The sequence below is a fragment of the Pyxicephalus adspersus genome, chromosome 10 (assembly GCF_032062135.1).
Source record: "Pyxicephalus adspersus chromosome 10, UCB_Pads_2.0, whole genome shotgun sequence".
Classification (NCBI taxonomy): domain Eukaryota; kingdom Metazoa; phylum Chordata; class Amphibia; order Anura; family Pyxicephalidae; genus Pyxicephalus; species Pyxicephalus adspersus.
The window spans coordinates 11,959,315-11,985,849 of record NC_092867.1 but is presented as its reverse complement, the minus strand read 5'-3'; the positions used below and the strand labels follow the sequence as shown (position 1 = coordinate 11,985,849).

At 40.2% G+C, this 26,535-nt stretch overlaps 1 protein-coding gene and 1 long non-coding RNA gene across 4 annotated transcripts in view; one reads left to right on the top strand and one right to left on the bottom strand.

The window, feature by feature from the left end:
* Nucleotides 1–26,535, top strand: part of ENTPD1 (ectonucleoside triphosphate diphosphohydrolase 1) — a 61,722-nt gene that overhangs the window by 6,695 nt on the left and 28,492 nt on the right. The window contains exons 1-4 of one of the 3 annotated variants that reach the window (XM_072423128.1): nt 2,393–3,508; nt 5,269–5,575; nt 6,407–6,534; nt 6,685–6,877. The exons of 1 other annotated variant lie outside the window; for it this stretch is intronic. In XM_072423128.1, the coding sequence (XP_072279229.1) occupies nt 6,829–6,877 (49 nt within the window). In that variant the 5' untranslated portion in view covers nt 2,393–3,508; nt 5,269–5,575; nt 6,407–6,534; nt 6,685–6,828. Of the gene's footprint in view, nt 1–2,392; nt 3,509–5,268; nt 5,576–6,406; nt 6,535–6,684; nt 6,878–8,656; nt 8,802–26,535 lie in introns of those variants that run through there. One more of the 3 variants, XM_072423130.1, reaches the window with a different exon arrangement.
* Nucleotides 24,330–25,485, bottom strand: LOC140339562 (uncharacterized). The gene is made up of 2 exons (XR_011922477.1): nt 25,388–25,485; nt 24,330–25,286 (listed from the first exon to the last, which is right to left on the bottom strand). It is a non-coding gene; the product is annotated as an uncharacterized lncRNA (long non-coding RNA).

Here is a 26,535-nt window from a genome sequence, read left to right as displayed (position 1 = left end):
TAATGCATGTTTAGGTTGCTAACGCTCCGATTTCCCTCCGGTGGCTACAAACACAAACATATGGCTCCAGGGACTAGCTTTGTGATAAACATGCTACAGAATTGTGGTTACCATGTAACCCTTCAGGAAATATATAAACCTAGATGGGGCTCCTATAGGAGCTTTGTATGTCAGCTTTCAGTAATTAACATTTACTTTTCTGTATTTCTTGTTTATCTTCATATTTTGTGCCTTTGATGAAATCGTCTTAGAGCAGCATCACTGTCCCCATTGTAGAAACACAACTGCTGTAACTCATTTCCACTACATCCAGTGAGTTTGACACATGCACCGCACATAGTTGCCTTGCAGAGAGACCAAGTCCACCTCCTTTCCTGGCTGGAGGACATCCAACATCATCTAGTCCTTTCCTACCCAACCCTATTATCTCTCTTCCACCAATTTCATTTCATGCATTCTAATGCAATGACCACTCCACCAGTACCACATCCAGCCATCAATGTATTTTAAGATTTACATAATTCCCCTGAAGCTCACAGCTTGGTATAGGACTAAAGGTTTGAAGACGAATGATACTGAGACTGGATGTGCTAAAGCAGCTTTTCTCAATGTTTTAACCTGGGGTACCCTTTAGGTCCCCAGTATGTTAGTGTGGTGGTCATTGTGGCTCTTACATTGCTGGTCACCCTTACAGATGGCCAAAAAGATCATTGGTGTCACCTAAACTGACCAGAGGGAGACAGATTGCTCAAGGAACTCCTAGCAACCTGGTTGAGAAACCCTCCTCTAAAGTTTTCTGAAAGCTCTTGCCTATCTTCTATTACTAGAACTTAATTATTACTAGCTTATTTAGTGTATGTAATGTCAAAAAAAAACATTTAAAAAAAAAAAAACAAAAACCAAGATGTTGGCATCAGAGGTAAGAGTCCTCCAAACCCTCTGCATTTCTTACTTGCGTTCCTTTATAGTGCCTTGCATTTCTGCAGCTGGCAGAACACATTGCACTACCTGGTTAGGGGAAGAATGCAACTTTATCCCTGTTACACTAAAAGAATCTAAAAAATAATCATTAGGCCTCAGCAATCTCACAAAATCAAGTGATGTCAACCCTTCCTGGTTGCAAACATCACAAATTCGGGTGGAGATGTGAGGACCAATCAGGGAGTGTAGGTAAAGTGAATATATTCTGGGCAGGGTCCTCTCCTCCTGTGTCATTGTCTGTATCTGTCTATCGTTACCAACCCCTATGAAATGTACAGCGCTCCGTCATATGTTGGCGCTATATAAATACTCTTTAATAATATACATAAGATCAGAGAATAGGACATAGGCAAGGTTGTGGTGTTTACTTACTGTCCAGCCAGATAAAGTTCCATCCAGGCAGAAAAAGCTAAATGCATAGCATTATATACAGTATATAATATATAAATGAGCGAGAGAGACCACTCTGTATCTGTTAGACTGCTGTAAACCTACAGTTTTGAAATGGTGCACATCTTGCACTGGATGCATCACAGATGATGGCGGTCTCCCTGTTTCTTGAACTATATGCATTAGTTTAAAACAACAATATACTATGGTCAATTAGATGGTTTAATGGCAGGTTTTTGAAAACCTCAAGGGACAAACACTACAGATTGAATGCTATGGCCCTTCCTTTTCTGTTAGGAGCTCAGACATTCTTTATCTCCACTGTTTTAGGGGTTAACACAATCACAAGCCTAATCTTTTAAAAAAGGAGGAGCATTCCTCTTTGGACATTTATAACACATTGTTCCCGTTGAAATTTTCTGCATATTCATGGGGTGATGGATTTCAGCCTGTTGGTTTATATTAGCTATCAGAGGGCTAACCACATCTTCCACCCCATCAGAAAAGGACAGTATAGTATACTGACCCTCCTCTAACAACATATTTACCCTTATCCTTTTTGATCCGGAGAAACCCAAATACAAAATCATTATAAATGATCCATCCAAAAAATATCTTGATGCCCAAATGGCAATTTAGATATTTCCTAGCCCACCATTCTCCAATTATGTCTAATAATTAATTATGTCTAATAAGCAGCCATACATACGTTTCTTTCTGCTAGAACCATCGCCATTGGTAGGCTCTTGTAAGAAGCCGTTCTTTAGCATGTGGCTTTATGTGTTTTGTGGCACAAATGAGTTATCTGTGGCAGAACTTTCTATACCTGGCAGCTGATTTTGTATAAATGCACAAGCTCTGGGAGTTTAATAGATTTAAAGGTAAACCCGTCATGGAGGCTGCCTTGATAACGTCTCTATCTGGAAATTCTAGACATACTGACCATCTGACTCCATCATTAGGTCTGACCTGAAACAAGTTTATTGAGAAGGACTTATCTCTCTTTCACACTTTTCTGATCCTCTCACATATTTTAAGTCTCTGGCTTGGAAAGTACTAGATACAATGCCAAGCAACTTGTACTTTCAGGAGATGTGATTAGTGACTACCCCATTTTTTTCTCATAGAATGTGTCAAAGATTTGTGAATAGATGGAAATACATTTCACTTGTTAAATAACTTTCTTGTTTTTAGACTTTGGTTGTATTCAGATCAGCTTCAATGTGATATTTAAAATGGTCCTGCAAACGCATATCAATATTTTTGCTTCTCTATGCCAGTCCAGGAAGTAGCTCCCGTTGAAATGAATGTGATGCAAAGAATTGAATCAATTTCAATAGATTTGTCACGGACAAAATTGGTTTACTAGACTTACTTTGTGGCCAGGCTATGGACAACCAAATATTTGTAATAAGCCCTCACTGATCTCTGTAGCTGCAGGAATTGCAAAGTAATCCATCCCTAAGTCATCAGACACTGAACTCCGAACTATTACATTTATGAACAGCTCCTGGAACGTTCTGTACTATTAGATAATAGCCAGCCACAAAATGTTTATAGCTGCAATATGAGTGGCTTTGTTGTGAAGTTTGAGGAGGAGTTCCTCCACAATGTCTGCAGGTTCATAGGTCAGTGAGTGTCCACGGCTCTACATTACCGTGGCTTCCTATTGGCACATGTTGTGGATTATAAGCAGTTTTAAGAGGGATATTTAAAGCACATATTCTTCTAAAATGGGAAAGTCTGCTTACACTCACAGGGCCCCCCTCCCTCTCCAAATCACCTACTCTTCACAGGTAAAACGTGCTAAAAAAAGTTTTTATACTTGCCTTACCCTGTCTTCAGCATTGCTGCACATGATGTCAACACCTTTTCAGGAAAATTCTTGTGTTATACAGATAAGGGAAATCTTGTAGTAGTTACTCCAATAATTGTGAGCGCCTTGAGATGAGATAATCAGTCTACAGCTTTTTCTTTCACTGTCCAGTCACAGCCAGGGGGAGGGACAAGACCTGGCATTGTTACTTAGCTGCACCAGAAAAGCTCATGTCTTCTCCCTGCTAGACAGGTCTGTATGGTGTGGTGGAGCTGTGTACATCTCAGAACTGGATGGACAGAAACATAAATCCCTTTGCAGGTACAGCATATTCTTTATATGTATTTTATTTGTGCATTTAGCTGTTTGCTTAGAGTTAAGCTTTCAATTGCATATGGAAATCCTTCACTGTTGATAGATGAGACCGGCCTGTCTGCCTGATGTTCAGCACACACCATATATACAGAATACTTCAACACAGAAAAGATTCAAGGTGTGTGTGTGACAGAGGATTGAGTCATTCATTGAAATGGGCTTCAGGCAGCTCTAGTGCCCTATTACAACAATTGTCCCACTTTGTGATTCAGAATATGTATTACTGACAATGGTATGACTGCTACAACAAAATAAGGAGACCAAGAAGGAATTCCAGATGGGGCAGAAAATGTCACCAATGTTGTCTCTACATCTCTTCCTCTGCAAATCACATGCTTATTCTAATTTCTTCCTGTACCAAAGCAAGATGGCCTTATAAGAGACGTCTTCCTTCTGTCTGGCCAAAAAGAAGTCCCCAAGTCTGTAGGGGCATTGTTATTATTTGGGGTGCCTGTGGGGACAGTGTTATGATCTGGGGTGCATGTGGGGGCAGTGTTATTATCTAGGGTGTCTTTAGGAGCAGTGTTATGATCTGGGCTGACTGTGGGTGCAGTGTTATGATCGGGGGTGCATTTGGGTGCAGTGTTATGATCTGGGGTGCACGTGGGTGCAGTGTTATGATCTAGGATACCTGTGAGGGCAGTGTTATGATCTGGGGTGCCTGTGGGAGCAGTGCTAGAATTTGGGGTGCCTGTCCAGGGGCAGTGATATGGGGTGTCTGTGGGGGCAGTGTTAATATCTGGGGTGTCTGTGGGGGCAGTGTTATGGGGTGTCTGTGGGGGCAGTGTTAAAATCTGGGGTGGCTGTGAGGGCGGTGTTATGATTTGGGGTGCCTGTGTAGGGGCAGTGTTATTGGGTGCCTGTGTTGGGGCAGTGTTATGATCTGGGGTGTCTGTGGGATCGATGTTATGATCTGGGGTTACTGTGAGGCCAGTGTTAGGATCTGGAGTGCCTGTGGGGCAGTTTTATGATCTGGGGTGTCTATGTAGGGGCAGTGTTATGGGGTGGCTGTGAGGGCAGTGGTATGATCTGGGACAGGGGTGCCCACACTTTTTTGGCTGGCGAGCTACTTTTAAAATGACCAAGTCATAATGATCTACCAAGAATAAAAACTTGGACTTAATAACTCCTGTGCGCGGTGGAGTTTATTTTGAAAGGCAGGGCTCTGGGATCTACTCGTGTTTCCTTTGCGATCTACCAGTAGATCGCAATCCACCTGTTGGGCACCCCTGATCTGGGGGATCCTTTAGTAGCTAAGCTTTAGGTTCAAAAAGTTATGTTCCCAAAAATGAGGTCAGCAGACTACCTAAAGAAAAAAGAATGACCAAGTCTTTCCAAGCATGGACGTTTCTTCCCTGATGGCACGAACATATTGCAAGATGACAATGCCAGGATTCATCGATCTCAAACCACAGAGTTCAGACCTTACCACCACTGAGAATCTTTGGGAAACTTTTGTTCTGGAGAAGACTTTACACGGCGGTCCGATTCTTCCATTACCAATACAAAATCTTGGGGAAAAATCATTCATCTCTGAATGGAAATAAATGTTTTGGCATTGCATACATTTTCCTAAATGATATCACAATGGATGTGTGCTGCAATCCCAGCCAAGTGTGGTCAGTGAATTATTGGAGTATGTGACTTTGATTTGGCCAGCTGCACATTCGGCTTTGTAGTGTGAATGTTTCACTTTATTCTTTCAGGAACAATGCTCCACCAGTTCCTTCATACAGTAAACTTGCAGTCTTGGAAATGTGCCCTGGGATATGCAGGTTTCACAGATGACGTCTTGTAGAGGCCTCCTCATCCGAGATGACACACAGACGCTTACACTGTGACTGTGCCGCTTCTGGGTGTCGGAGAATAAAAGAACAGGAAGTGCTTACATTCCACTCTCCAGCATCTCATTATCCTTGGTGACCAATTCACCAAAGCACGTTTCTACAATCTGTTAATAATATCCCCATTTGTTTTCTCATTCCTACAGCAGCTTGTCGCCCATCATATACGGTACTTAAATGGATTATTTTTTTACAAATCTGCTAATTATTAGTCATTTTTACTATTAAAGAGAAAGTGTATAACAAAGTGCGTGAACCAAATTAAGAGCCCTGCAAGGATACAAATTACAAATGGATCCCCCACTGCAATACTTAACTCCTATACAAGGCTGTCTGTCTCTGATCCAATGCCTGTCTTCTCTTGGTCTAAATGGGGCAGAAAACTGGAGGGTCTTCCTTAAGGGGGTGATGCCATTGAGCACTGCATAGAATGGCACCAATGTCTTCACATCAGCTATACTGTCTGCATAGTCTAGGACCATTCCTCTTTAAAAAAAAGGTATAAAAAAGAAACAACAGTGGGTGCTGCACAAAACGGGGGTCATGGAATGATTTCTGAGGCCATGGGGTGTGTCCATGATAGAATATGGTTGGGTGACATTGAGTGCCACTCCACTCCTAAGGAAATAAGGTGCTGACCAGGATTGGAGAAGGACACAAAAATGGTATTGGGGAAAGAATTGGAGGCCAATATTCAAATTGATTAAAGAGACATTACCATGCACCCAAACAGGGCACAGTGACCATACAAATGCCCACTTCCTCACAGTTGGGTTTGGGGATGCATGCATTGTCCTGCACCCTAGTCGTCACCCTTGTCTCCGAATCTGCTGAGATGGAGTAGAGAGGGAGCTCAGCAAGATTAGTATAGGGTTGGGTGGCATTGCAGAGACGTGCAGGGATAAGGTGACAAGGCCTCTTTAAATGACTGCACCGCTCTGAAATACAGAGGAGCCATTTTTTATGTTGACCAGAATGACCTTTTCTGTTTCCTGGCTAGGACTGACTCTTGCAATGTCACTTCTCCTTTACTGGATATATTTATAGAAGTGCGTCTGACAACAAAGAACACTGGAAACCTTTGTGGATTGCTGCAAGTTTATATAAATCCAATGACTAAACTCCCATGTAAGCTCAAACATGTTACTGCAAAAATGTTATTTTATCTTATTCTGCAGCTTTCATTTAAATAAAACCTGCTGATCCTCCCATACCAATTCTTGTTTAGGCTGTTACGGGCATAACGTGACAACGTTCTGTTGCTGTCTCTAAATTCAGGTTCTTCGTTGCCACCATTCATTGGGATTTTGTTTTGGTTCCCTATTGTCATTATCGCATTACCCGTTTTCAGAACAGCCGTCAATAAAAAGTGCTTGTAAACAGGAAGTGGCTGTAAAGAAGAAGTACCAAAGCATAAGGAAGATGGGTAAACAGAAAAACACAACAGCCGGTACAAAGAAGATGCCAATCGGTAAGGTTTACATCTTTGTTAATATATACAAATAAGATATATTACTACTGCCACCCAAGAGGAGGGACCGTGGTATCACTGCTAGACTTGTGCCACTAATTAAAGTCTATGGAGGTGGCAAAGGTGGCAATCCACTCCAGGACGCTACATGTAGAATCAAAAAAAAAAAAAAAATGTGCCAGTGATTCCACCTAAAACCACTCGTAATGCATACTTTGCAAGTTTATAGTAAAACTTGAGTCTAAATTCTTTTACATGACGCTTTATTTATTTATTTTGTAGAAATGTGTCTTCTGTGATTTCCCTTTAAGTATTTATAGTAAAGTGATTGGTGATTGTGTACTTATGTAGTTTTAGCTGTTTTATGTATAAGGTTCCATTTATGTTTTTAGTATCACCATGCAGAGTAATGTATGTGACCCACATGCATGGCTGCATTGGTGTGAACTCCGCCTGAATGTTTGTGGTGTGTTTACTTTGGACACCTTCTGTATTTACACGATCAGAGATGCCACTTCTACGAATAGCTTTTTGCTGCTTTGATAAGGTGATAGAGGAACATTTGCTTCCAGTATAATAATATTTGTTTAGCTGGTGATCTCCTCGACCTTGTCATGTCCCAGAGCTCGTCACACAACTCCGTGCAGATGACTGCAAAACAAAACTACTGTTAAGGGATGTGTAATGTGTAAACCCAAAGGACTTCTCCTATTGTTCCCTTCAGGTCTGGTAAAGCTGAAGTTTATTCTACTTATTTTGACTTCCCTAGTTGCAACTCCCCTCTTATATACATGCTATATATGATCTTGTTCAATTCTTTGTTATTCACTAAATTCCTTTTTGGGCTTTTCTATGCAATGCGGGCAGTTGGCTTTCCCATATGTGGTACAGAGCCTCATTGATTGAAATCCAATAACTGAAAGATGTGGGTCAGTAAAACTGGGGAGGAAAGGGTTGGATCATGATGGGTGTCCCATCCAGGGTGTCCATTGGTAGACAAGGAAGGTTTATATAGGGTAGCCTGTGATCCACTGGAACAAGGAGCACAGAAGGTTTGAAATACCCCCAGTGGTAGTGTGTGACCCCCTGGAAGATGGAGCATGGAAGGTTTGGATACCCATGGGGTAGTCTTTGTCACAATGGATGATTTTACCATTGTTTTTAGAGACTACTCCATTTTCTGGATTTCTTTTTACTTTCAGTCTCCCATTGGGAGTTCGGGACATGGACAGGGGGAGAACATACAAACTCTGTTCAGATAATCAAAGTGTGATCCCAGACCCGGAATAATGAGCCTTTCTCTTCTATTGTTTAGAAAAGCAGCATGCGGTTTATTTGTTTTTAGTGATGCAATGTAACTAAACTGTGCCCACATAACATTCGTCCAGGAGTGGTCGTACATCGCTTTTATGTTCAATAATGTTTATTTGACTTTCCTGTCATTTGGCGTGCGTTGTTAGAATTCATGAAAACATTTTCCTAAAAAGCCTGCAGATGTAAAAGTCATCTGGACGCCATACTCCCTACATAAGGAAAGCGGTGTTCATTTCCTGGATCGGATCATGGAAACTTGTCTCCTCCTGAACTGTGGGAATATTCAATGAGAACTGCCCAGGGTGTCACCATCAGGGCAACAGACAGACCCTTCTCTGAATCTGGCATGAAAAACCTCCAAAAAAAATGCTGCTCGTTCCTCAAGGGAGGGGCAGGTGTGAGCTGAGATTGGCTGAGGAGGAGACAGGAAAGGTGAGCCCATCAGCCTGCTGCCCAATTATTGTCCAATCACAGGCTGGGCGTGGGTTGTTGTCAGCATTGCATTTCTTAATTGTAACAAATAGAGTGGAGTCATCCTCCTGGTTGTGCTGTGTTACAGAGCTAAGCAAATCTTTGGACTGAATGGATGGAAATACAGTTTCTTTGGCAGGTAAAACAGCTTATATATCATATTATTATATATACTCTATTTCTGTATTGAGGTGTTTACCTGGAATTTAGCTTTAATTATATTGTTATATTACGTCGGCATTGTAAATTGTCAAACCGGTCAGAGAAGTTTTATTGTTTTGTCTTTATGCACCTTCTATCTATCAGAGGTCAGAAGAGATAGTGCTGGCAGTATATCCCTTTTTTTATAAACCTGGAATGTAAAAGAATGTGATGTTTGTAGATTTTTGTCTTGGCTCTTTTTGAAGGCTGGCTATATGCAAGTCACTTTAAAAATAGCATCAGCAAAATGAACACCATTCTATAGAAAATTTATAACTGAACAGGGAATTCAGAAAATGACACAAAGTAATAGACAGACCTTAGACTTTGGACATTGAAGTATTTAAATATTGATAAATGAGCTTTTAAACAAGACTCCACTGACCTCTATAGCTAAAGACACCATGGAGCAATTCATGCTGAAAGAGAAGCAACAAAGTTTTCTCAGCAGCTCAGCTCGTCCTGCTCCCTTCACCACGTAGTGACTTAGTGGCTCAGTGCACGCCTCCCCACCCAAGCTGTAACTTGGCATCTCAGTGCATCTAGCTGCCCTGTCCAAGCAGTGACTTGGTGGCTCAGTTCACCCTGATTCCCTCCAAGCAGTAACTTAGTGGTTTGGTGCACCCCTCTCCCCCTTCGAAGTAGTGACTTAGTGGCTCAGTGCACTCTGATCCCCTTCCAAGCAGTAACTTAGCATCTCAGTGCCCCTTCCGCCCTGTCCAAGCATTGACTTAGTGGCTTGGTGCACCCTGTTTCCCCCTCCAAGGAGTAACTTAGTATCTTCGTGCCCCCTCTGCCCTGTCCAAGCAGTGACTAGGTGGCTCAGTGCACCATCATTCCCTCTCCAAGCAGTGACTAGGTGGCTCGAAGTAGTGACTTGGTGGCTACGTGCACTCTGTCCCTCCTCTAAACAGTAACTTATCATCTCAGTGCCCCTTCCACCCTGTCCAAGCATTGACTTAGTGGCTTGGTGAACCCTGTTTCCCCCTCCAAGCAGCAACTTGGTATCTTAGGACCCCACTGACCTCTATAGCTAAAGACACCATGGAGCAATTCATGCTGAAAGAGAAGCAACAAAGTTTTCTCAGCAGCTCAGCTCTTTCTGCTTCCTTCTCCAAGTAGTGACTTAGTGGCTCAGTGCACCCCTCCCCACCCAGGCTGTAACTTGGCATCTCAGTGCCCCTTCTGCCCTGTCCAAGCAATGACTTAGTGACTCGGTTCTCCCTTTTCTCCCCTTCAAGTGGTAACTTTTCATCTCAGTACCCCATCTTCCTTGTCCATGCAGTAACTAGGTGGCTCAGTTCACCCTACTAATCTTTTCTTGCAGCTTGGCCCCCATTTGCTCCTTCTCTCCCCAGTATATCATTCACCTTATTGGCACCAGAAGTATCTGACAACCAAACTGAACAGTCCCCCCATCTTACAGCACTGATATCCCCACAATAAAAGAAACATATTTCCTTCCAGCTGTCATGTTACGTCAGGTAATGTTCTGCATGTTATCAGATGAAGTCATTGACAAGAAGGAAATATAAATCCACTGATTACGTTGTGAGATCATCTTTAGCATTCCATTTATTATGAAGCACATAGACAGTGGAATGCGGCAATGCTGTCCAAACACTCAGGTTTTCACAATCATCAGTGACATGTGTATCTTGTTATTGCTTTACACGTGGCAACATCATACCTTTTTATGAATAAGAAAATCGACATAATGGCCACTCCAAATACAAAGAGAATATGATAATTATTTATTAGGAAATCACTTGTACAAATACCTGACTCAGTCTGATATCTCCATACAGTCCAGGATGTACATAAGGATAATGGATATTATTAGAAATATAGATAAGTGAAACAGGTAATGGGTAGGGGCCCTGTGACCATTTTGGTTGTGTGTGTTTTGATAGTGTTTGTTTTTTTTGTGCATTGATGTTCATATGATGTTTTGTACCTTCAAAACAGTTTGTACTAAAGCTTATAAAGACGAGGAGTAATTTATGAACGTGGCTGCTCCTGCTCATTGTTCCATGTTATTATAGAATGCTAAATGAAACGGAAAGATCTGCCCTCACTACATTTTCTTTTTTTATTGTTTGTGAACTATTGTTGGTGATTGAAGGTCATCTGCGTGATGACAGATAAATGAAGACTGTGACCAAAGTCAAGGTTTCTTTTCTACAACATAATCTTGGCTCTCTTCTTCGCTTTCTCAGTTCCTTGCAAGCCAGCTGACTAAAAATGGAGATTTGCTTAGTTCCCTTAGCATGTTTTCAGCTTCTGATTCCTGGCCAATGTAGGAAACGCTGAGGTCATTTGGGTTAGGATTAGGTAAAGTTACAAGGAAATTCATTCTCTTTGAGGAGTTCCCAAAAGCCTGCCAGCAAAGGACATGCAAGAGTGACGATGCCATATGTATTTAAATGGATTCTACCCTGCTTATTTTTCCTGTTTGTTTTAGGATATATTCTCATCTGGGTGCCGATTATTCCTTTTTCTGCAGAGAAAAGACAGCAAGTTTAAACTGAATCTTATGTAGAAATCAAATCCAGATTAAGTAATTTTCTGGATCACTCACCAATAAATCTAAGCCCTGATGAAGGGGGATTTTGTATGACCCCTGGAACGTGTTGAAAGATAAATCTAGATAGACCTTTATTGTGCGAAAAAATATCCGGGCCAAATCCTTTTGGCTTGGCATTCCACAGAACTCCTCAAAGTGAAAACCTAATTTCTTTTTTCTTTATGTTTTATTAAACGTGCAAAAGAGATCAACCTCATCTGAACCTGATATATATTTTCATTGTATAGTAGGAGCTATAGGATGTGAAATGCTGAGTCTTTGGTAACACAATGTACCCACTAATGTACCAAGGAAGGAAGTTTACTTGACTTTTTTTTTATCTGCATTTGCATTATTCTAAATCATCTGATCAACATGGTAACATTTTAAAGACCTTGCTTGTATACCTAGTATGTATAATAAGACAGTCCAATATTAATGCAGGTTCTGCCTTATTGTTAGTGTTACACGTGTAAATCATTTTATTTAATTGCCATATACTAGGCAGCGGCTGTCTAAAAACCATATTCTCAGTGTAATGGCGTTCTATACTAATAATGCTCATAGCCAGGAAAAATATTTGCTATGGAACACTGAAGCCACAGGTTTATAAAATGCTAAGATGTATCATTCTTCAATAAACTTCCCATTGCATTATTTGTGCCATATTACAGGCTATGACCTCTCTTGCTGCTGCTGCAATATGTCTTGGTAGTGCTAAAAGCTCTGATCTATTATAGGGAAAGGCAATTGGTTGTCAGTGTGTGTGAATAGGAACATTTGATCAGGTGTTTCTAGATAAGGTTATGAATATTTCTAGATTGTAACAGAAGCTCATTCTCATGTCAGGTGTTCTATCTTACACGGTGTGATTGGGTCATTTCCATGAAGGTTGGGTCAATTATTAAGAGCGTGCGGTAACCCGTAGTGTCCAAGCAACTATTCCTTTTTTAAAGGGGATTTACAGTGTGTTTATGAACATAATAAACTGAGAAAATGCTTCTCCTGCCTGCAGCAGACTGATGAAATAATCTCAGCCTAGACATAGTCATCAAAATGTACAGTTTTCAGGAAAAATTATGTGGTTGCTGTTTAACGTAGTATAAAGAGAATCCTGGTATGGTAACTTGTAAAAGTGCCAAAATGTCCACTTTTTTGGTTTTACCTATCTGAAGTTGGGTTTGCCTATCTGATCCTCCTATCCCTCTACCAGACAAGGCCTGTATAATTTACCAATTCTCTATTATGGGGAGATAATAAGATCCAACTGCATCGTATTGGAATGCACCGTCTCCCTTTTGGATCCAAATCCTTCTGATCCTCTTGCCTCCTAAGCTGGCCCTCTTTTTCAGCCTGATGCATAGATCTCGATACACGCTATGTTCTTTATAACTATGAAAAATGTTACAATGTAGTCAATCGCTAATTCAAGCTGGAGGTGGACAATGAGATGCACAAAAGGTGACTTTTGTGATTTTGCATAAAGTTGAATTTGTAAAAGCCAAGAAAAGAAAAAAATAATAAGGATTTTGGGTTAAAGTAATTATATTTAGTGCATGTAGCTAGGTTTGGACCCATAATGGGAACAGGCATCCCTGTGTGGCTTCTGGCGGCTGGCACCATGCCAGCCACACGATTGACATCGATGATCATTACTGAACTGTTCACAGCCATCCCCATTTATTCTGTTTTTGGCTGCCCTGGGTAAGACGCTACATGAAGCATCTCGCTAGAGGATGAGGTTCAGTGGCACAAGCTAGCCGTAACCTCACGGCAACCTCACCGCCAGTCTGAACATAGCCTTAGTATATAAGAACCATGTAGCCAGGGGCATGGCATGGGTGTGTTTCCCATCTCAAAACTTTTTGCAGTATGCTAAAGGTATTAAGATGCCATATAATCTTTGCATAGGCTTTAGGTCTCATGGTGGAGTATTTATTATTAATGGTATTAATTCAGTACTTTTATTTTATTAAACTATTAATGGGGTTTGGTAATGCTGCTCCGTACCCTACAGACTTATGTGATGTGTGCATTTTAATGATAGGTCCACTTTATTGGGATTAGAGCCAATTTGGACTGATTTCCAGTTCCCTTGAAGCATTTTCAGTCATTCCCAAATGCCCAGCAGTGTACATCTTCCATATGACCCTAATTACAAACTGAAATTTTAATGTGATCATTTCTGACATTGAGTGGCATTTAAGAAGCGGCTGCTGCTCATCAAATGGCTTTAATTTTGAAGATACAGAAAGCAAATATATGTATTAGTGCAGTGAAATGTGAAACTTCAACAATTAAAAAGAAATAACAAAATACAAATTTCACATGATCTCCACTATATAACAACAGAAAATAATTGTAATGAAAATAAATGAATTCCTAGACATTTGTTGGGTATCATTATAAAAGTATTATTGGTTCCAGATGAAATACAAAATACCTCTTTCCTGTATTTCTTGCCTAAATATTGACCTGTTTATGTATTCCTCCACATGGACATAAATCATTTGTGTTTGTAGCACCAGGCTTTTCTGTAAATACGATCTTCTAAATTTTTAGCTGTCCTAAGACGGTGACTTGTATTGGCATTTCCCAGTCCGGTTGTCTTCTGGGAGATAGCATGGAGATGGGTTTGGTTTTTGCTTCCATGAAAGGTTATATTCTGGCCACATTATAAAGTAAGTAACATGATTGATTATTTTTTGTAGAAGAACAATTGATTTATTTTGTAGAAGAATTGGCATGCACACAGTAATACTTTTTATTGTGATGACTGTTCCACCCAAACCATCCTTCAAAAAGATCTTTGACTGTTTTTTGCCCTCTCACCATAGCCATGCAGGACCAATGGCTTTATCATCAGTATTGGACAATCCCACCAGTAAAAGTTCCCAATCTCATTTTAATCCTGGGGAATGGAAAACTAGCCCATCAGATGTGGTGGTACAGTGGATTAAGCTGAGTACCATAGTGTACTAAGAACTGGAGTTGATAATAAACTAATCTAAGTATCATGCAATGCAAAATATTACACAATGAAATTTCAATTCTCATCCTGACAATGTTTTAATTTTTTCCTTATTCTCCCCCCCAGAAGAGAAAAGCCATATTTGTTTAGGCGTTTGTCCAAGGTTAGCATTTACTTCCTGTGCAAAGATTGCATCCCAGAGATGGGAAATGCACATTTTGGTGCTCATGCAGTAAATCTTCTTTCTTGGCAGGGTATAGAAATGTTGCCTCTTAGATCAGCCCTCCTGCTGCTGTCTCTTATTCTTTGAAAGTGAAAAAATTATTTACACATACAACTTGGACTATATGCTATATCAAACCTTGACTTGGAATAAAAAGTGAAATCCTGCAAAGGTGCAAAACACCCCTTGCTGAGATGGATATACCAATTTATATTCAATAATATATAGATAGAGATTATTAATATTAATAAACAGGATTTATATAGCGCCAACATATTACGCAGCGCTGTACATTAAATAGGGATAGAGAGATATTCTTCTGACTCGGCAGGGAGTGATTTGGACCTCTGCAAAGATACTATTTCTTCATCAAGCAAGGATCCTTCTTTACAGCATGCGGGTACACTACAGACTTTTCTGCTCTCCGGCTGCTTTCTAAAACCTAACTGTATTACTTTGCACACTTTGGAGGAACCCTAAATGTACAGCTTATACATTAGCTGAATACTGTCATCATAAAAGCTTGTTTCTTTAATATACTCAGTTTATTTCAGGACAGGAACTTGCTCATACAGACTTGTAAAGTTATTGAGAAGTTAGCACTTCTGTTGTGCAAGACAGGCTGGCCTGGTGGGTGATGCCATGTTACAAGGTACTAAGAAACCACTTCTCTTTTACAGTGTTGCAGTTCTCTTCCCCTTCCTAAAAATCAATTTGTGCCCAGTCCTGTTGTCAAATACATAAACAAGAAGTAACTTCCTAAAATTGCATAATATTGGTGAAAAGTGCCTTCCTTTGGAGCATTTGTTCTTGTAATAAATTTGAATTGTGGCCAAGTTGTGTAACTCATGGTGTCCTATTGATGAACAGCATACCGGACCGGTGATATATAGTGGATCCGATTTATTGAGCAGAGGATGAAAGCTCATTGCTATGGTAGGAGGAAATGATCTTCTTTATAATGGGGTTGGGTTTCTTGGGGGTTGATTTGTGTATGATGAATAAATGAATGAGATGGATAAATGTAGTGAAGGAGACCAACTTTGCCACATTGCAGGGTAGAGCGAAACGGGATCTATTCTATATCATAGGATTCCAGTTCTATCCCCCTCCCATCTACTGCTCTGTAGCCTGGCCTTATTTGCCATCTCCACCAGCATGTTGACCTATAAAACCACCAGTTTCACATGCTGCCCAGTAGCAGGGGGTAGGCGTTAAGAAAGGGGGTTTTCCTTAAACATACTGAATACAGATTTAGTCTGCTGGTGATGCCTCCGATCTGGGACAGGACCATGGAACCTTCTCTCCATATATCTGTAGCCCTAAATGGCCTGATTTAATAAAGCTCTCAAGGCTAAAGAGGATAAACTTTCATCAGTTAAGCTGGGTGATCCAGCAAACTTGGAATGGATCTGGTCCAGGATTCAAAACTTTTTTGAATTTGCTAGCAAATGACTGAAGAAATCCGTTCCAGGTTTGCTGGATCTTACTGATGAAAGTGTATCCTCTCCAGCCTTAGAGAGCTTTAATAAATCAGGCCTAAAGATCGCATATGGACAATTTGCCATGTAATCATCCTTCAGGGATTGATGACTGAACTAATTTTTCTGAGAATGCTGCTTTATTAATATGGGGGGGGGGTAATGAATTAAGTGAACTTTTCTTTTCTTTTGCAATGTCTGCTTTAAATTTATTTTTACACAAGGCCAAAATATGTTCCTGATGTCGGCCTCTTCTAATCTAAAAAACATTTCTTTTTGTGCAGCAGCACTCTCAGCCAATCAGGTTCTACCAAATTGCACAGTATTTAACGACTAGCACTGGGTTTTCCGAGAAAGTGTGCATGGCTTCCCAACCACAGGACTCCAGGCAATATAAATCTGTTTTTGATGACATGTATCAGCTGTTTTCATTGTAGCAATTTTAAGGATTCCAAACTTCTAAACCCAAATCCATTTCAAGACCTCCAAACTGATTTGGTAGATTTTATAAATAATAATTTGGGAAAAGTTTTGCATATATCTTGTCTTGTCATTTTATGTTTGTAGCTTCTACACCTCACCTGAAATCATCTGATCAGATGTTAGTTTTATTGTTCAGTCCCAGACTATATTGCTCAGTTGTTGTGTAGTCATCAAGGTGGCCGAGGATCTGTTCATGAGATGTCTGAATCACAAAACTTGATGACCACAATATAAATCCTTTGGAAGTACTGGTGTAACTTCTGGGGAACAACTCTTCTTCTTCTGGGGCCAGGGGATGGCCAACTTTTTACCCTACCTCTTCTTTTACAAGGACCCTTTCTCTGGCAAGGGCTACAAGAAGCTTTAAGAGCTGAACAGATGTGAGTGGCATCAGAAAGGTGATTTGAAAAAGAGAACCCAAGGCTGGGGCCGTAATATACTTTTTTCATTCAACTGCACTGTTCTACTTTGTTTGGAGATCACTCATAGTGGCCGCATTTTTTATGGGGGTAAAAAAGGTGTCATGGTGGTTGCGTTTTTTTATGGGGATGAGTGACATGGTGGTTGCACTTGACATGGGAGGAAGTGTGTTATGGTAGCTGTAGTTGATAGGTGTCACAGGGGCAACACTTGTCATAGGGGTAGAAAGGGTGTCATGGTGGTGGCATTTGTTATGGGGGTGAGAATTTGGCATGATGGTTGCACTTGATATGGGAAGGGGGTGTTATAGCGGCCACAAATCATATAGGAGGGAGGGAGGATGTCATGGTGGCCACGCTTTGGGGGTCATGGTGGATTCACTGTTATTGGAGGGATTGTTGTAGTTACCTTTGTTATATATAGCCCCTAGTGAATGCGACTCATGCGACTTAACCACATTACAAAGTGTCCCCATCAAAGTTTTACTGAGGAGCCCTATGACTGGTAATTACACCCCTTGTCCTGTTAAATGGTACTCGTGTGTTTTTTTGATCTTTGTTCTTTTTTTTGTCTTTTCACATATTTTCTACCTAAAATGTGACCTCAGGGGGTTTCATCAAGAGTTTGTGATCCCTCTGTCCAGGTGCAGTTGTGCTGAGTTTAGCAGATTGGAGAAGTCGGCCATAAATCCAGCACGTACCTCTTTGTGAATATAATCTCATTGCCTTCTGTGTTTTCATTTTAGACTTTAAACACAAAGAAATGATGTGGTATAATATAAAACAATGACCTGTGACTAATCAAGTGCAGCCACCTCTGTTTTGTGCAGGATGTGTTCTTATTCAGTCAGTTTTGTCAGTGAGAATTCAGCACATACTCCTCCGTTCTCCTTTATCTACTGTACATTCCTGAGGATTGCAGATAATGCGTCTGAGCTGACTCTATGAAATGATTCACCAAGAGCTCAGCGGTAAGCATTGCACATTTTCTACAACAACAAAACAAAATAGCAGGAACATAAGTTAGGGTTTATAATACTTACTGAGCCTTTCAGATAAGTGATTGCAGAGGGAAATGTTTGCATGGTTTCCTAGCAAACATTTCAGCATGTACAAGACTTCTACTTCTAAGAAAGGTGGACATTTGTTAGTAGGTATGGTTCCTGTTGTACAACAGTGGTGTAAAGTCACATTCACATGTTAAACCTAGTTTATGGATGTTTTCCCAGCATTTAAACACCATAAGTAAATGTCCCAAAAACATTCCCCATTCATATTAAAGTACTTTTGAGTGTTGCATTTTTACACCGTTTGGGCACCTTAAATCAACTAATACTTTGTAGCTGCTCCAGTCCTTTCTATTGAACATAGCTGAGGAATTTATATGCATTTTTTTCTATTTTAGCCTTATAACAAGAAGATGTTATTTGAGTATCAATAGATTTTTTCATCTTGTTTTAAAAGATATCAATAAGTTGAATATGCCTCAATTAAAGCATAAAAATCATATATGTGCTTTTCCACAGCTAATTCTTAATCTTAATGTACTTTCTCCAATATTTACAACCAATACGACTAGAACTTCAAATCTATAACAAAAAGTACATGTTAAGTTGTGCGGTTTTTAAGCTTTTATGTTGAATCTCGAACTAAAATTGTTCGGGGCAAGGCATGTTTTTGTTGATTGTTTAACCATGAGGGTTAAATCAAAGCCAATGTTTGTATTATGATTAGGGTTTAGATGGATAGATCAGTAGGTCTGAATGTAATTTGGTACAAATTACATAAAATGGTTTATTGAATATTTGTATCAGTTTAAATCAATCATATCAATTGAAAAAAACATCCAGGGACATTGCATAGTATGTGTTGTGCATTAGACAATAACTACACTTGGCACATCCAACCTTTCAGTAATCTTTCCAACAAAAGTTCAACCTACAAACGCGCTGGGTCACGTTGGCCACATGGAGATGAAAGAGGGTAGCATTGTTTTTTATGAACATTGTGAAAAATCAGTTCAGGCTGACTGGCTCCTCCATGAGTTGGCTGGTCAGGGTCACGGAGAGGCTACAACCACATGAAAGTATCGGAATCCAACCATCAGTGAGCTCATGGAGCGAACATGAGACATTCTCTAATATCTATAGGCATCTGTAGTTTGATTTTAGAGTAGACGTTTACTTTTAGGTTCTTGTAGACAGTCTCAGTGGATGCTTTAGGATCATAGAAACCTTGGAAAGCTTGTCTGCTTGGTGTTTTTGCCTATAGGTCACTATCAATGCCAGAGATGGGCCTAAACCCAAGTGGTCATCCAAGGCCACCATTCATGATCAGGGATGAACTAGTCAGGTATATACTTGTGAGAGGAGTCACATTTTTTGACCGTCATATTAACATACCCTCAGTGGCCCATCACCAGGTTTATGTCTCTGCTACATAAACCTAGAGGTCTAATTGTAAGGATCCAATGAAGTTTTCCAGGTTCGTAGAGTTTCTTTTTTGCATTCTTCCAATTTGCTGCTAACTTCTGAGGATTTACCTGTATTACTCCGTAAAATGTATGTGGCTTTGTTATTGGACTTTTCCCTGCAACCTAGAATAAAAATACATTTAATTTGGGTATACAGCTTGATTTAATAAAGCTCTCTAACACTGGAAAAGGTAGACTATTATGGAAGAACCTTGGTGATCCTGGAAAATATCTGGGCTATGACTGAAAACACTTGCCATTTATTAGAAAATTATTCTTCCAAGTTCCCAGGGTAGCCCAGGTTTTCCCATGATAGCCATGATTCTCCAGCCCATTATGTCAATGATCTTAAACCAAAAAAAATGAAACAAACACTGCCAAATTTTCAGTATAACCACATTTAAAACTCCTAATATTATTATTTATTATTAGTATTATTTAAACCTCTAAATAACCTCTGGTGCTACCAATACCTTCACAAGGTACAAAATTGGTTGAATTTAGTTTACTTGTGTGAAAAGAAATTCACCTGATTCTTGAAGACCCTAAGTTTTTTAGAGAACGTATCTCAACATGAAGATCAAGAACACACCATCATGAAGATGAAGAAGCTATTAAGGGCCGGTTTATTGTGCTGGAGCAACCCTAACCAGGTTCAGTTTATAACCATCTATGGTTCTATGCGGCACTGTAACGGGTCTGTATGGGCCGGCAGTACTCTCCTTTAGCCTGTCACTTACTGGATGGTTGTTGGAAAGTTCTTATTGCTGTATGCATTCCGAGGTTTGTATGCATCAATCATTCAACAAATTTTATCCACAACTATTAAAGAATATAAAAAAATGGACCTGAACTGTGGAAATGGTGGCTGAAAAAAATGGTGGGCAAAGATCTAGTGACCAATATTCTCCACCATTACTTGCCATGCTTCGTCTTATACTATGCTTCCATTTGGAGACCATCTTGGTGGATGAGCTGGGCTTTCCTGGATCATAGCTGCCCTACTGATGAGTAGGGATAAAGTAGTATGATAAATGGTGAGGGAAATTTTCAAAAAGCAGCAGAAGAGGCCGTGAAATCACAAATGCACAGAATGAATGAAGTAGTAGTAGGGAGGTCCTTGCACATCAGCTTTTTCCTCCAGCACGGAGAGAAATGTCTCCCCAGATTTGGTGATGCCAATATTCACTCAGACGTAACATTGCCTTTGATGAACTGTCACTGCATATCAGATCTAAGTGGCTCAAAAAATAAAAGTTGTGCACTATTTTAGCAAAATTAATCGCAAAATAGATATACGCACATCACACCCTAAAAATATACATTTTTAGATATTCCCAAAATAAATGAAAAAAATCCTAACTTTTTGAATTCAAGTGCCTATAAGTGTAAAGTGCTTTGGCCCACATATACAAACCAACCTGTCTACAGTAACCTATCTGTGTATTCTCTATTCTAACCATAAGAACAAAATTTAGGTTTGATTGAGGAAGTTATTTTTATTTATTGTGATTTGCCGCGGCCAAGGTTTTCTGGTATGTGATATATTTCCTCTAAGAAAAGAAGAAGCTTGTTCAAACTTCTGCCACAACTGATAATTTTGTTTGAATTGTAATTTTGTCCAGAAGGTGTTGTGAAATACAACTAGAAAATAGATCTATTTTCCAATCTTGTCTCAGTAGTTTTTGGGTTGTATGAACTGAAGAATGCTTCTGTGTAGTGGGGGAGGAAATTACTGAACACATTCCAGGAAAACTTTCACACCAAAGCTGACTTCTCACCTTTAAAGCATGGGGGAGTCTGTTAAGCTGGAGAAACATACCATGAAAGCCGGGCTTTAGGATTTGTGAAGTGGCAAAAATGCTTGAAAAGCCAACCCATAAAACTTCTTTATGAGTGTTTAGTGGGGGAAGCCTGTGATAACTCCCTCTGAGTTTCAGCCTTTCATCATTTATAACATATATCCTAAAGTTTATGCAAATATAACGCCTTTAAACACCTTCAAAATTCATCTAGAACTCTTCTCAACACTATAGCATTTAAAACATGTAATTTTCCTAATAATACTTGTGTGAACATGGTCTAACTTAATGAAGGGTCTTCATGCCTGTAGGGTTGTCTGTGGGGGCAGTGTTATGATCTGGGGTGTCTGTGGGGCCAGTGTTATGACCTGGGGTGTCTGTGGGGCCAATGTTATGATCTGGAATGTCTGTGGGGGCAGTATTATGATCGGGGGTGTCTGTGGGGCCAATGTTATGATCTGGANGTCTGTGGGGCCAATGTTATGATCTGGAATGTCTGTGGGGGCAGTATTATGATCGGGGGTGCCTGTGGGGGCAGTGTTATGATTTGGGGTGCCTGTGGGGCCAGTGTTATGATGTGGGGTGCCTGTGGGGGCAGTGTTATGATCTGGGGCACCTGTGGGGCCAGTGTTATGATCTTGGGTGCCTGTGGGGCCAGGATTATAATCTGGGGTGCCTGTGGGGTCAGGGTTATAATCTGGGGTTCCTGTGGGGCCAGTGTTATGATCTGGAGTGCCTACAGAGCCAGCGTTATGATATGGAGTGCATGTGGAGGTAGCGTTATGATCTGGGGTATCTGTGGGGCCAGCTTTATGATCTGGGGGGTCTGTGGGGCCAGCATTATGATCTGGGGTGCGTGTTTGGCCAGCGTATATTGAATGACCAGGCTTTTTTTCATCGATTGATTATTTTTCCCTTTCTTATGGTATGGGAATGTTCCAAGGTGACAATTCCAGGATGCATTGCCTTCAAATGGGAATATTCAGGGAGAATCATCATTGTCACACATGGATTGGCCACCAGAGTCCAGACCTTCACCGCCTGAGAATCTTTGGAATGTGTATCATGGTCTGACACTCCTATCATCATTGCAAGATCTTGGTGAAACATTATGGAAATAAATGTGGTGACATTGCATAAAGTTATGATACCATGGCGTTTGTGTGCCAAAATCAAAGCTAAAGAAGGTCCAAGGATATATTAGAGTATGTGACTTTTCTTGGTCAGGCAGTTTATTTACTCAATTTATCATTGACATCTTGACACATATACCCTGCTGTACAATGATCAAGCCTCTATGGTTCAACTGCATTTTCATAGCTTCATCTTTTCATGCTCTGTCCAAATTCTGTCTTAATAAGTGAAAATAGTCCATGTCAGTGGTTCCTTTTTAGTATCTTGATGTCAATGTTGGCTTGTTGCAGACAGACCTTTTCAGCTCTTATCGTTAAGCTGTCAGTTCTTTATAACAGCGGAGTTATGTATATCCGAACCTTTCCACCTGCTCTGAATCCACTGTAAATATTTGCATTTCTAGCAGTTTCCCTGCAGAGCCGTATTCATTATTATCGCTGTTTATTGAACCAGGGATTTCAGTCCACCGGCTTATCTTTTAATTAATGCATGTATATTAAATCTAGACTTTGTTGTAAATATATGACATACACCACTCCCATCTCTCGTATAGATTGCAGTGTATAAAAGCTTTAACATGTTAATGCCATTTGCAATGTTATAAAATCTCCATTACTTTTCCTGCTTTAGCCAGGGAGGTTGTGCAGCACATTGACCAGCAATGCTGTCGTCTTTTAGGAAAATAATTATTTGCATCATAATAAGCTATCAGGACCTTAACCTACCCCTAAATCTAACCCTGACTGCAAGAATAGCCCCTCTACCTAACCCTTCAAGTGTATGAAAGATTTGGCACCTGTCAGGAGACTTTTTGAGTTATTCCTGCGTTAGATAGTAAATCTTTCAAAGGGCAAACCTGTTCTGGTACCAAATGTGTTGGAAAGAAATATAGAACACAAAATGAGACAGAAGTGGAGGCTACCATAGAGAGACACATCTTCTGTATTCTGTATTATAACTGAAGACGCAAACATATCATGAAATGTACTTTTAGGTTTCAGGCTTTGTTTAAGACCTCCTAATGTACATGGCCAATAAAGAATAGTACCAATCTTTTACCCTTTTCACTTTGCCACAACTCATTCAACCCAGTGTGGTAAAGGTGTATGGACCCAATGGGAATGATACTAATGAAATATAGAAGAGACTCCCAAACAAATAAGTATTTAGGAAACTTGCCTCTACTTAACAAAGTTCTATATGGTCCTGCTTTCCGATCCCTCAAAGAGTTTTGTTGCTATGTTTCCCTATAGATCATTTTAATGGTTTTATTTTTCTGTGAGCCCTCCTCATATTGCAATAATAAAGTATTTTCCTCCAAATAAAGAGGCCCTAACCATTCCCGTCTTTATCAAGATTTGCTTTAGATTCACTTCAAAGCTGCATTTTGGACAAATGGCAATTGTAGGGTTTCCTGGTCTTGCACTGGGAGTTCATGGAATGAGTGCTACTGAAGTAAACCTATCCATGCATGGCATAGCAAGAAGTTCATCCCATTGGGGCCATTCTAGGATATGGGTCATTCTAGTTGTAACTTACAAAATGCTATCAACTCTCCATTTGGTAATGGGTGGTTGGTCTAGCACTTTAATTCGTGAGCCAACATTTTGGGATACTTTAGATTACCTGGGCACCACCAGGTAGTATTTAACAAATTTGAAATATTAGGAGGAGAACATAATTTAGGATTTACCGGTACCACATTTGTAAATTTCAAACCCCAAATTATTGCTGTCAATGGCACACAAGCCAGTGTTAAGAAGTAGTTTGGTGTCATGAGTCATGAAATAATGGAATCATGTGTTCATCTGATTACATGCAGAAGTGATCATGAACGTACGCTAGCCGATTACGTAGGACTGTACCCTCGCTGAATAGGAGTAATTAGCACGTCTCCAAAGAACTGATTGGCCATTGTGTTTTATGGAGCGGCAAGGCTGTTTTATTTGTAAGCAGACACCGAGCTGAGACCTCCTTTCAGAACGTCCTCTTACGTGGGATCTTTGGTAAAATAAAAAGGCGTCATTGTGTCTAAATTGTCAACAGGTGCTTTATCCAGTCTGCCTACGTATTACGCAGCCTTGTGAGACTCTAATTGCCATATTGGGTAACAGATAGTAATTTCCATATTAAAAACTTTGGCAACAAACATTTTGTATTTTGCCTTGTGACGCACTGTGCCCATATGTAGAGCCTGATAAATTCTCCAACTTGTGTCCTGCATCCCGCTGAAACTGGACAGATTTGTCAGATGGATTTTGTGCAGGAATAAACGGTCATTTCTGGAGTATAAAAATAGTTTGTTATATGTCCTTGTTCCGCATCAGTGGCGGAACTGTTGTTTTTTCTATGTTCCTTTTTTTTAGATAAACACATGAAACAGACCTGCTTTAAGTGGAACTCCAGTTCAAAAATTAGCTAGGAAGTATGTTGTGCAAAAACAAATATTCACTTGATTTGTCCTTCAAAAACTCCACTCCATCAGTAGCTGCTGGGTCCTCACCTGGGGTTCTTAAAATCAGTTGCCAGGATTTAGGTTGACTTAGCACCTCCTCATAATTTTTGTTGATGTGAAGTCTTCAATAAGGATACCTGCACCCCCAACAAATTCCAGATTGTCTTATTCTTTAATGCCATTCCACCATTTTGGGTCTAGTGCTAATATCTAGTGCCAACATCTTCTGTTATGGCATCGGACATCTCGTCCTGGTCTCTAACCTGTAGATAGCCCCTTGATGACCTCAGATCCTTTGCATAGGTGTCTCATGGGGCCCCACAGTCAGCCACTTCCCTATGGATATCTTAAGGTTTGTAATGGAACCTTCTGCTTCCTGGTATAAGCGTTGTAGTTGTCTCAAGAGGCTGCAGGTTCTATTAGATTAGAGTTTAGGAAAGAGGGACATTTGATTAGGGAATGGTCCAGTTTGGTCTACTTTGGGTTGCATTTTTAAAAAAAAAAAATCAATATTTACCATCTCTGCAGCCAAAAAATCCAGTCATTCATTGGATGGTGCTCCTCTTCCAGGGTGAATGATGACCAGCATCATGCAACCCATTTACAAGCCCAAGCTGTATAGTTAAGGAACAACAAAGTTTAGTCCTGGTGTAGGGAGAAAATATAGTGGCGTATGCTTGATGTAACTAAATAGCAAAGTACAAACTATATATAGAAACACAGGATGTAAAACCTTGTTATTATTCTCCTGTAATTAGTATGTTCATGATGGTTGTCATATTGACGTGTATATCTACATCAAGGTATTTATATTGACGTGTGTCTATATTAGGTTACAAGACTTCTCCAGAGCTGCTCCAACTCTTTGGAATAGTCTTCCTCATCCTATTCGGCTTGCTCCTACTTTCTGCTCATTTAAAAGAGCGCTCAAAACCCATTTTTTCAAACTTGCCTACCCGTCTTCTTCTGTCAATTGAAACCACCACTACTTCCCACCACTACATATCTCCCATCCTATTGTGTGTGAAATTCCCTCACCTACTGGATTGTAAGCTCTTCGGGCCAGGGTCCTCTCCTCCTGTATCACTGTCTGTATTAGTCTGTCATTTGCAATCCCTATTTAATGTACAGCGCTGCGTAATATGTTGGGGCTATATAAATCCTGTTTAATAATAATAATAGAGCAGTCACATTGATTTCCATATCTAAAGAACAATAACCAGTATATAGTTTCCTTCTCATAACCCATGTCTATCGCCTGGATACTTTAGATCTGTCAAATATTACAGTGACATGCAATGAGAAATGGATCTTGGCAGTAATATTTCAGTATGGGTTCATGTATGAGCCAGAAAGCTGGTGGGAATGATATGAAAATGACACTTGGGCTGCCGGCACTGCGATATCTGCATAATACAAGTGTAGGGGTTCGGTTTTATTGCCCCCAGCTTGTGAAGACAGGTGAAGGGCGTGCTAAGGATACAACGCATATTGCTGCCGGTCAGAACCATTGACTACATTGTCATGAAACATTTGATGACTTCTGTTTGTTATTCATATACTGGAACAATGGACCTGTCACCTACAGTTGTATTGATGCATGAAGAGATGACATCAAATCTGATATACAATACTTTTTTATATTCATAGCTGATTTTGTGTTAA